This window comes from Zingiber officinale, chromosome 6B (genome assembly GCF_018446385.1).
Source record: "Zingiber officinale cultivar Zhangliang chromosome 6B, Zo_v1.1, whole genome shotgun sequence".
NCBI classification, from domain to species: domain Eukaryota; kingdom Viridiplantae; phylum Streptophyta; class Magnoliopsida; order Zingiberales; family Zingiberaceae; genus Zingiber; species Zingiber officinale.
The window spans coordinates 56203014-56215587 of NC_055996.1; the positions used below are offsets into that span (position 1 = coordinate 56203014).

The following is a 12574-nucleotide window of genomic DNA, read 5'->3' on the forward strand; positions in this document are numbered from 1 at the left end:
AAGAATAGCAGCCATTTGAACTAAATCATGACGCTAAAATGCATGGTTGAACTACGCCAAGTTATTTATTGAAAATAAATAGTTGCGCTTGTAAATTAATAGAGATGGATAAATAAAATAAATAGAAGGAAACAATTCTGTCTTTTAACACTCCAATAAGTAGATAAAAAAAATAAATAAAACAAATAGAAAGTCGCTCTGACAAGATGTATATGCATTCACTTGAAACAGAAGCAGAACCAGATCTAATCTGTGACCCAGAAAAAGTGAGGGACGACGCCCAATGATATATAATAATTGAATATGAAAATGTCATTAAATGCCTTCACCTTCTCCACTGATCTGTCGTCCTGTGCGTCTTGTGTGTGTATATAAATGGTGACAACGCCCCACTATTTGTCTTCCACCATTATTAATTATTCATGCAAGCACACAGAGCTGTGATTGAATGAATGAATGATTCAAGAGACTGAGAGAGACGTGTCCTGAAGAGGAGGAGGAGGAGAGCATGCATGCACGCTGATTAGTTGGTTTATAAGTACGTATTGCTGGATTAATGAATTAATCGATCCAAGCACAGATCAGCCATGGACGAGCTTCAGTTGCTGCAACACCAGATCAGTCTGCAGCAGCGAGGAGGAGGAGGAGGAGGAGGAGGAGGAGTGGGAGCGAACAACCCCACCGTGTTCAGCGATCTCACCAGCTTCAACCCATCGAAGAGGCCGGCGGCTGTGGCCCTGCAACATTCCTCTGTTACCTCTACGAGCGGCACGGTACTCGCTATGCCGCCAGCGGCCCTGCAAGATTTGGAGATCGACGCCATCGTCAGTCTCCATGTACGTGTCGATCTATCTCTCGAAATATATAAAATTGTATTGTGGAATAGTTTCTTGAATTAAATTGGTTTCGTGTTGTTGGAGTTGCAGACGGAGCGGCTGCGGAATGAGGTGCGGGAGGTGACGAAGAGGCATTGCCGGGGGCTTTTATCTACGGCGGAACGGGAGGCGGCGCGGAGGTTGAGGGAGAAGGCGGTGGAGCTGGAGGTGGCGCGGCTGAGGAACGCGGCGTTGGAGGAGAAGGTACGGAAGCTGACCGCGGAGAACCAGATGCGGTTGGCCGCCGCCAAGCATTACGAGGCCGCCGTCGGCGTGCTCAGGGGGAGCTTGCAGCGGGCTCTGCTGCTCCAGCAGAGCAGAAGCAGAAGCAGGGCAGGGTGCTGCGAGGGGTACGGCGACAGCGAGGCTATCTCCGCCGCCGAGTCGTCGTGCTGCTTCGAGGCGGAAGAGAAGGGGCGCGGGCAGCAGCAGCAGCGGCGGCGGCGGCGGAGCGGGTGGTGGTGCAAGGCGTGCGGCCGGAAGGAGGCGAGGACGCTTCTGCTGCCCTGCAAGCACCTGTGCCTCTGCGAGGAGTGTGAGCCGGCCGTCGGCGAGTGCCCGGTCTGTGGCGCCGCCAAGACTGCCGGATTCCAGGTCTTCACGTGCTAAAATGAGCTGATCACTTCACGGCGTCGTAAATTTCCCACTCGGTCGACGTGCATGATCATCGATCGATCGATCGATCCGACAATCCTCCAATTTGTTAATTCAATACGCTTCAGATCAATGAATTAATACCAAATTTCACTTCGCTCCTTATAATTTCAAAAAGTTTGTTAGCACACTAATAACGACCAGGCGTTTGATGAATTCACAGAGTATCACCCTTACAAATCCCACTGGAATAAGGGCAGGTTTTACAATGGATTTTCGATCGGGGAGGTAGGTTAGTTATGTCGATTAACAACAAAAAAAAAACAAATTATTTTTTGTTTTTATCCCCATATTTTCATCTCCCGTCATTCAAATTCGTTCATCTCCCTTTCGAATCACATAAAAATCCATTTCGCATAAGCAAATATTCCTCGTGTAGTAGCAAGCCTATTATGAATTCACCACTCTATTCAGATACAACAACATTAACATAAATGATAAAAAGCACGAATGAGATACAGTGATAAAATAATAACAACAGTTAAGAAGATCAAAATTCGAATGGATATTTTAGAATTTGACTTTTGATATAGATATAGATATATAGAGAGAGAGTGAGAGATACACACGGAGTGTAGAGTGTGTAGCATAATTAAAATGATATTCAGATATTTTTGAACGTATATGACTACTACGTTAGCCTGCCACCATTAAAACTCGAGCGTTGCTGGCTCTGTTGCTTTCAGTACCCAACCAAATGAATGGGGCTAATGGTGCTCGTAAAAGTCCCTGTCTCCGTTTATCAATTTACAGGCGAAGGTGATGAAAGCTGAAGCTGACCTACCCTCTTTATCTCCACAATTGTCAGTTTGTGCCACCTGTATACACTTGCGTTTTGAAAGGAAAGAAGCCAAATATATATATATATATATATATTTATTTATTTTTATAATACTATTTTGCTCTTATTAGCCTATTAATCTTAGAGATGATTCATTCTATAAAAAAAAATTTATTGACTATAAAAATAATCAGGAAGCAAGTATGAATCCTAATAGACTATCAAGGTTACAAATAATTCGAACTCTTCCAATATAACATAGTCCAGATGAGATTCAAATTTTGGTTATCTAAGAAGTTTATTCCACCGTATTTACCATCCATCATTACAGTAAAAGATGATAATTCTCATCCCGAGATTTTTTAAAGAATGTCCTGAGATAGTGGCTCTTTATATGGGTCAAATGGCTCGCGATATATTTCATACATACTGAAAATCAATTTCATCACCTATTATAATAATACCATACCAACATGTGAGATCACTTATCATCCATCATGGCATCGAGTAGGTAGATTTTTATATTATTATAGTAAAAAATAATTATATTCTTTCTAAATATTCTTCATAATCTATTGATTATATAAAATGAGATAAATTATGAAGTAAACTTAATAATCAATCTTAACATGACTAAAGGATAATATTTTATTTATAATATATATCGGTCGCAAATTGATTCACCTCCGTTATAATAAATTTGGCATTTTCTAATTAACTGATCATAGATTTTCGTGCCACGTTCTTTTTAAAAGTGATCATGTAATCAATAATTCTCAGTGTGATTGACTTAGGAGGCGAGAAAAGTTCAACCGAGCTGGATTGCAAGGATTGAGATTTGAGAGAGACGTGTCAGAGGAGAGCATGCAATGAATTATGTATGAGCACCAGCTGGGACCGTATCAATTAAACACTAATTGTGATATAAAAAATAAAAAATAACACTAGTTTTTTTATAGAAGCACAGATGAGTAATGAAATATTTTATTTTTAATGGAATTTAAATTTTGATTTTGAAAATTATTTCTTCGAATTTTTTTACCATATAATTATATATAAAGATATGTTTTGAAGGAATAGATTTTAGAGTAAATATCAAAAATAAATAAATAAATAAAAGGACGTCTTTTTCTTTATTGTAATGTCAAAAGAACCTTTTTAGTGTTTGTTTTTTTTTTAATTAAAAGTACGTCTCCGTCCACCTCCGCGCATGTTATTTTCAAAATTACTTTTATTGTAGATATCATTTAACAGCTAGCAACGCCGTTAGTGATACGATCAATCCCTAGTTAAAATAAAAGAGGATGATTATATTAGGTTGTCAGTTAATATTAAAATTATAATAAATATTTAATGAATAAATTTATTAAATTATTATATTAATATTAGGTTCTTCATTGTAATATTTCGATAAAGATTGATACATCTTTAAAACTTTAGTATAATGTTAAATATGTAAACGTTCCTATTACAGAGTTTGACTGTAACGTATCAGTAAGGATCGCTATATCTCCATAAGAACTTAGGGGGCGTTTGGTTTAGGAGAATAGGAGTGGGAAATGGGAATGAGAATCATTGATTGTCATTGTTAATATTTGGATTATAGAAATAGGAATGCAAATAAGGGAATAAATCCTTGAAATTGGGTAATAACTCATTCTCATGTACCTCCCCTTCAATGAGTCATTATCCTATTTTTATCAATCAAAATATTCCCTTATTCCAAAAATACCCTTGAGCTAAAACTAAAATTTTCTCCCTTAATATCAAATATCAAAATATATTTATTTATTTTTTCTTTCATATCACTTCTCTCTCCTTGTTCTCTCTCATCATTTTATCACACACTTTCTCTCTCCTATCACACTCTCTTTCCTTTTTTTTCTCATTATACTTTCTCTCTCATCATGCTTTCTCTCTCCTCAATCTCTTCCATCGTACTCTCTTCCTTCTTTTTTTTCTCATCATACTTTCTCTCTCCTCAATCTCTCCCATCACACTCCCTTTTCTCTTGTTTTCTCATTACACTTTCGCTCTCATCACACTTTCTCTCTCCTCAATCTCTCTTGTCACACTCCCTCCTTTTTTTCCTCAACACACTTTCTCTCTTATCATACTTTCTCTCTCCTCAATCTCTCCCATCACACTCAATGTTCTCTTTTTTTCATCACACTTTCTCTCTCATCATACTTTATCTCTCCTCAATCTCTCTCATCACACTCTCTCCTCATTTTTTCTCATTACATTTTCTCTCTCTTCATCCTCTCCCATCGTACTTTCTCTCACATCATATTTTCTCTCTCATCATGCTCTCTCCTATCACACTCTCTTTTCTCATTTTTTTCTCATCACACTTTCTCTCTCTTCATTCTTTCACATCACACTTTCTCTCTCTTCATTCTTTCTCATCATACTTTCTCTCTCATCATTCTCTTTTATCATATTTTTCTATCACATTTATCTTTCTCTCACATCTAATTTTTTCTCTTATTTTTCTTTAAGGGTAAAAAAGGAAATTTTGATTTATTCCGATAGAAAATATGCAATTAACCAAACATTGCTTTTAAGAGTGATATCCATGCTCATACCCATTCCCATTCTACAATACAATGATTCCCATTCCGATTCCTATTCCTAACAAAGAATCAAACGCCCCCTTAGATGTAATATTAAATATGCAAGAGTTCTCACACCATTGATTGAAAAAAAGTAGGATTAGAAGAATTGGTATTTTGTGTATACAAAAGATAAAATGGGTAGGCGAAAACGCAAAACTGATAGAAAACTCGGATTTTAAGTTATGATATACAGGAAAGAGTAAAGCAAGAAATGAAGTAGATATTGTTGTAGATAGTTCGTTAAAAGATCAAGTTGTAGAAGTAGTTAGAAAAGAGAATAGAATTATAACTCTTAAGATAATAGTGGCAAAAGAAACTATGAACATAATTAGTGTATATGCACTGCAAGTAGGATTAGATGAAGCTACCAAATCAAGATTTTGGTACGATTTAGATAAAATATTACAAAGCATTCTGCCTAATGAAATGATTTTAATAGGAAGTGATTTAAATTGACATATCAAAGTGAAAAATGAGAAATATGTGAAGGTACATGAGGGTTATGGGTTTGGAACGAGAAATAAGAAAGGAAAAACTTTATTAGATTTTGCAATAACATATGATCCTATATTAGCTAATATGTTTATTAAAAAAAGACAAGAACACTTATTCACATTCAAAAGTGAGAATAATAAATCACAAATTGACTTTCTTATAGTCAGGAAGAATGATAAAAAGATTTGTAAAGATTGCAATGTCATCCTTGAAAAATGCTTAAGTACCCAACATAGGTTAGTAATGTTGGATATACACCTCAAATATAGTATCAATAGAAATAAAATATATATGACTTCTAGAATTAAGAGGTGGAAGTTAAAAGATGGCAAGCAAAATATATTTAAGGAGAGGTAGAAATACAAGCATTAGATGAAATATATGGTGATTCTAATACGACATGAGATAAGATTGTATTAAAGTTAAAAATAGTAGCTAAGAGTGTACTCGATGAGTCAAAGGGACATGCACCAAGTAAGAAATCTTAGTGGTGAAATAAGTAAGTACAAGAGAAAGCGAAGGGAAAATTAATAGCTTATAAGAAATTATATATTTGTAAAAATGAGACAAACTTTAAAAAAAATATACAATAGTTAAGAAAAAAAGTTAAGAGAGTAGTGAATGAAGTAAAGAATGAAACTTTTGAACGATTATAACAAAAATTGAATACAAAAGAAGGGGAAATAGACATTTATAGAATAGGTAAAGTAAAAGAAAATAAGATAAGAGATCTTATCTAAACAAAATGTATTAAAGATGAATGTAATAGAGTACTAGTAAACGATGGAGAAATAAAAGAACAGTGGAAGAGGTATTTTCATCAATTTTTTAATTAAGATTTAAATGACCAACTTAACTTAGGTACTTTAAATGAGCATAGAAATTTAAATTTTTATCTTAGAATTCAAACTTCAGAAATAGAACAAGCTTTAAATGAGATGCACAATGGAAAAGTCGTTGGACCAGATGATATTCTGATAAAGGTATGGAAGTGCCTAGGGAAACAAGGTATTGAATGACTTATAAAATTATTTAACATAATATTGAAAATGAAAAAAATATTTGATCCATGGAGGATAAATACTCTAGTTTCCTTATATAAGAACAAGAGAGAAGTATACAATTGTACAAACTATAGGATATTAAACTAATGAATCATACCATGAAACTTTAGAAAAAAAAAAGTAGTAGAAAAAAGATTAAGAAATGAGACAATGGTGATTGAAAATTAATTTGGGTTCATGGTTGGAAGGTCGACAATAAAAACTATAAATCTTCTTAGACAATTAATTAAAAAATATTGGGAGCAAAAACAAGATCTACACATGATATTCATTGACTTAGAAAAAACTTATGATAGAGTTCCAAGAGAAATTATATGAAAAATTCTAGAAAAGAAAAGTGTTAGCATAACATATATTGAACTAATTAAGGATATATATGAAAAATATAACTGTTGGTCCCGTGTGGCCGACAAGAGGGGGTGAATTGCTTGAAATTACAAACATACCATTCTCAAAGCTTTCGTCTTAAGTTATACAAATACTTTAATAAACAAAACAAAATTACATAGAAATAAAAGAGGCTACCGAATTTTACTTGGTTACAACCAGGGAGGTTGTTAATCCAATGCGTTGAAAGCACTAACAAAATTCTCCTTTTGTCATAGGCGGAGAAGCTTCTTGCAAGCATTGGAAGTATAGAAAATATAAACTAAATAAAGAATTTGAAGTACAAAAGTGTTGTATTAAATCTTGAGCACTAGGGCTCTTTTTATAAGCTCACTGGTCGAAGTAACCGTTTGATGACGTGGCACGATTTAGGTGCCCCCAACTGGTCGCCTAGCTAGTCATCTCAATCCACTTCGTAATGATAAAGGGATAAGCATTTATCCACTTCCGAGTGCTCGGACCATCTCCGAACGCCCAGACCGCTGCTGACATGGATCGAAAGTAAATCCACTACGACAAGACACTCGTTGGGAACCAAAGTGGTCAAAGCAACAGAACCAGCTCCAAGCGCCCGGACAAGGTCAACTCAGGTTGATTTTGTCTGGTCTTTCGCTTCGGTCGCTTGAGTGATTTTTCGACCATCCAGAGTTGAGTTCACCCGAACCCAACTTCGGCCTTCTCTTCTCAGTAGACTTTTGCTCTAGTTTCTCGTCCCTCGGAAGCGTTGAACGCATCCTTCTACCTCCACTAGTATACTCTTTCGCAGCTTCTTATCCCTTGGATGAACCGAGCTCGTCGACTTGATTCCCGTATCGTTCTTCTCGTCTGCTGTGTCTTCCGCTCAACTTCTTATGTTCCTAAACTCCTACACACTTGAACACAAGACATCAAATATAAACAAGACCTAACTTAACTCGGTTGACCACATCAAAACTATCACGGGGTACTTACAATCTCCTCCTTTTTGATGTGTATCAACCTGAGCTAAAGTTAGGGTTAAAACAAAATGCAATATAATAAATAAGTGAAAACTAATTATTTTGCATATAAGTGTAGGAATAAATTTTTAATTATCCCACCTTCCCCTTAACTTATATCTAGTTCTCCCCCTTTAATCACATCAAAAAATAGGGAAAAAATAAAATAAATAGTTATAAAAAAAAAAAATCTAGGGGCACAAAACATGAATTACCAATAGGTTAATATTTTCTAGAAATAATTTTTAAAAATATTCTATTTTTACTAATTAATCTTATATTTTGACAAAAATAATTTAAAATTTACTTTTCTATTTCAAAAAAATCCTAAATTTTTTTGTCCAAATTAAACAAAATAAGTTAGATTAGTAGAAAACTTTTTATAGAATGATATTATTTACTCTAACATAAATGATTTATTTCATTAGAGCAACCTAATTTTTGAAAATAGATCTTTAAATATATATTTTTAACTCTAAAATTTTACTAATTTTATTAGATATGTAAAACATATTTTTAATTTTAAAAAAAAAAATAAAGTTTCTAAGTTTCTATTTTCTTAAATTTTGAATATTAAAAATTAAATTTTTAAAAAATAATTTATAAAAATTTTATTCTCTATTAGTCTAGAAATTTTTAATAGAAAATTCAAATAGAAGATTTTTTTTTTAAATTATAAGTCAAACAATTTCTACCCTAATAAAAAAAATTAGGAATTTAATCTAAAATGAATTTTGGAACCCAATATCGGTTCCTACCTATTGGATTTACTAGAAATTTTGGTGATACATAATTCCTAGGTATTTTCTTTATTTGCCCCTTATGATTTTTAATGTACCAGTTAATTCTACCATAATTTCTAAACCTTGAATTTTGAAAACATTTGAACGTGCATAGTCATTTTTCTAGTTTCTCTATTTGTGCTTTTAGTTTTTCATTTTTAAATTATCATGCATTACTAAAGGACATGAATTTACTAAGTTTAATTTTAGCATAGCATTTTTATTTTCTAATTTTAGCATATTTTTGGAAAGCATTTTAATAAATTTAAAAGATTCTTCAGGAAGTAAGGCTCGTACCTCACTTACCTCGTGGTATGTTAATTCGTCCATTGTTACTTTCTTCTGAAAATCCTTCCCCTTTATTGATACTCATTTCTGAGGAACTTTCGTTGTTCCTTTGGTGGTTTGCCATCAGGGATATTCCGCGCGTACACTTCTAACTCTATTCTGATGATGACGATTCGTTCCATGTTGCTTTCAGGGTCTTGTGTTTCAATTTTGCTAGTCTTTTACCCTTGTGTTTCTCTTTCTTCTTCAATTTAGGGTAGTCATTTTTAATGTGTCATTCTTCTTGACAGTTATAGTATTGAACTTTCCTTTTACTCTGATGATGCTTTTTTGCCTGCAACTTATTAAATTTATTAGTTTTAAGAAATTTACTAAAATTTCTTACCATTAAGGTTGCCTTATTTTCATCGATTGATGTTTCAAAGTCTGGATTACCCGTTCTTGCCTTCAGGGCAATTCTCTGACTTGGCTCTTTTTTTAATTCTGCACATCTAGATTCGTGAAGTTCTAAAGTCAAAAATAAATTTTCTAATAAATTTACCTCTAGATCCTTAGAAATGTAGTAGGAGTCAACTATGGACGCACATTTTTGTATTCTAGGGAAAGCATTCAAAGAGTACCTTAGTGAATATCAATTTGTTACCTTTTCTTCCAGATTCGTGAGTCCAATGATCAGTTCCTTCAGTTTAGCATGAAGTTGCACTACTGACTCTCCTTCTTTCAGTCGAAGGTTCGTCAATTGGTTCCAGAGCAGGTCTTGTTTCGCGAGCTTTGCTTTAGACAGTCCTTCGTGTAGCTCCAAGAACTTCTCCCAAAGTTTCTTTGTTGATTCGTAGGCATCGATCCTGTTGACTTCTTGAGATGGCAGCAAGCTTAGCAGGTAGAATTTAGCTAGTCAATTTGTCAAAAAGTTGACTTGCTCCTTTTTTCTCCAAAGGTACTCTTCTTTTTCTTCGCCTTTTTTATCTTTTAGAGCTACAAAATCGTATTTGATTATTAATAAAACCTCAAAGTTGGTTTTAAAAAAAATATCTCAATTCGCTTTTTCCATAGGGCGAACTCCCCCCTCAAACTTTGGCAGATAGATACTTGGTCAGACCATCGTCTTGTTTGCTTCGGTCAACGGTTAGTCCTTCTGAAACTCCCTTGCTCTGATACCAATTGTTGGTTTCGTGCGGCCAATAAGAGGGGGTGAATTGCCTGAAATTACAAATGTACCCTTCTAAAAAAAGCTTTCGTATGGAGTTATACAAACACTTTAATAAACAAAACTAAATTGCATGGAAATAAAAGAGGCTACCGGATTTTACTTAGTTGCAACCGGGGAGGTTGTTAATCCAAAGTGTTGAAAGCACTAACAAAATTCTCCTTTCATCATAGGCGGATAAGCCTCTTACAAGTATTGAAAGTACAAAAAATGTAAACTGAATAAAGAATTCGAAGTACAGAAGTGTTGTATTAAATCTCGAGCATTATGACTCCTTTTATAGGTTCACTGGTTGAACTGACCATTTGATGATGTGGCATGATCCGGACACCAGAACTCAATCCGAGTACCCCCAGCTGGTCACCTAGTTGGTCGTCTCAATCCTCTTAGCAACGGTAAAGGGATAAGCATTTATCCACTCACGGGCACTCGGACCATCTCCGGACGCCCGAACCGCTACTAACGTGGACCCAAAGTTGATCCACTGTAACGAGGAACCCATTGGGCACTAAAGTGGTTCGGGCGCCTGGACCAGCACCTGGCGCCCGGACTCCAGATGCCTAGACTTAGTCTAGGTGCTTGGACAAGGTCAACTTAGGTTGACTTTGTCCGATCTTCCACTCCGGTCGTTTGGGTGATTTTTCGGCCATCCGAAGTTGAGCTCATCCGAACCCAACCTTCTCTCCTCAAGTAGACTTCCGCTATGACTTCTCGTCCCTCAAAAGCGTCGCACTCATCCTTCTCGCTCCACCGATATAATCCTTCTCGATTCCCGTGTCATTCTTCTCATCCGCTACGTCTTCCGCTCAACTTCTTGTGTTCCTAAACTCCTGCACACTTAAACACAAGCCATCAAACACAAACATGACCTAACTTAACTCGGTTGACTACATCAAAACTACCACGGGCTACTTAGAGTAACGACTAGATTAAAGACTTCAAGTGGAGTAACTGAAGCATTTCCAATAAAGATAGTGTTAAATCAAGGATTAACTCTAAGTACCTATCTTTCTACACTAATTATGAACGGACTCACTACACACATTCAAGACACAGAACCGTAGTGCATATTATTTGCATATGATATTGTCTTGGTAGATGAAACACGTAAAGGAGTAAATGCTAAACTAGAATCTTGGCGAGAAACATCAGAAGGGAAATATTTTAGGCTTAGTAGAATAAAGACAAAATATATGAAATTTAAGTTTAGTAATATTAGACATAATGAGATAATTGTTAAGATAGGAGAGGATGATTTATCCAAAACCGAGAGCTTTAGATATTTATGATCATTTTTGTAAAATGATAGAGGAATTGAGAGCGATGTCTTACCAAGAATACAAGCAGGATGATTCAAATGGAGGAGAGCATCAAGTGTTTTATGTGATCGTAAAATACCTCTAAAACTTAAAAAAAAAAATCTATAAAACTGCAGTTAGATCTGCTATATTATATGAAGTTGAATGTTGGATTGTTATTTGAGCACATGAGCAAAAGATGAGAATTGCAGAGATGAAGATGTTAAGGTGAATGTATAGACATACGAGAATGGACAGAATAAGAAATAAGAGCATTAGAGAGAAAGTCGGAGTTACATCTATTGAGGGAAAACTCCGAGAGACACATTTAAGATGGTATGAGTATGTACTTAGACGACCAATAAATGTTCTAATTAGGCAATGTAAAACTATGACAAATATGCATATCAGACGAGGAAAAGGAATACCAAAAAAGACTTAGTTAGCGATAATAAAATAAGATAAAATTTATTTAAGTATAGATAATGATATAGTCGGGGATAGAACTCAATGATATAAAAGGATTTATATAGCCGATCGCACCTAGTGGAATAAAACTTTGTTGTTGTTATTGTATCATTTAACAGCTATAAGATTCTAACGATGATGTATAACAGTTGTAATTTTATAATTATTGTCTCCCCGAGATGTTTAGTTGAGTAAAGGTTTACAGATTTATTATAAAGGGATAGATATTAATTCTCGACGGAAGTATACCCTTGGATAAGGGTGTAATTGAACCGATCTGAGCTAAATAGGAAGAGGCTCAAGCTCGAGCTTGAGCTCGGTTCATTTTACCTAAGCTCAAGCTCAGCTCGAGTTCGATTCAAGTTTTAATTCTTAAGCTCGAGCTTGGATCATAATGAAATTAAATAGTTCGTAGACAACTCAAGCTCAGTTCAAAAATGACTCATTTAAAAGTTAAACGAAGTTAGTTCAAACTTGGTTCGAAAATAGCTTGTTTAAAACTAATGTCGGTTCGAATTTGACTTGATAATGTTTTCAAGCTTGAAATCAGGCTCAAGCTCGGCTTGTTAATTTAATCAAATGAACTTTTTTTTTTCAAACCGAAAACAGAATAGCTCACAAGCAGCTTGACTTGTTTATACTCCTATGTTTGGGGAAAAACTTCTCCTACCCTCTAGCCA

At 35.0% G+C, this 12574-nt stretch overlaps 1 protein-coding gene across 1 annotated transcript; it reads left to right on the forward strand.

Annotated features, from left to right (window-relative positions):
• Positions 1 to 262: 262 nt before the first annotated feature.
• On the forward strand, positions 263 to 1626 carry LOC121990198 (probable BOI-related E3 ubiquitin-protein ligase 2). Its single transcript, XM_042544391.1, has 2 exons — positions 263 to 836; positions 927 to 1626. The coding sequence occupies exons 1-2, from the start codon at positions 588 to 590 to the stop codon at positions 1482 to 1484; spliced, it is 807 nt and encodes a 268-aa protein (XP_042400325.1). The 5' UTR covers positions 263 to 587; the 3' UTR covers positions 1485 to 1626.
• The last annotated feature ends 10948 nt before the right edge of the window (positions 1627 to 12574 follow it).

What these genes read in the sequence shown, in the direction of transcription:
- LOC121990198 (XM_042544391.1), top strand. Translation starts at nt 588, where the DNA reads ATGGACGAGCTTCAGTTGCTGCAACACCAGATCAGTCTGCAGCAGCGA. An exon ending in ACGCCATCGTCAGTCTCCAT is followed by an intron (nt 837 to 926) that starts GTACGTGTCGAT and finishes TTGGAGTTGCAG; the next exon opens with ACGGAGCGGCTGCGGAATGA.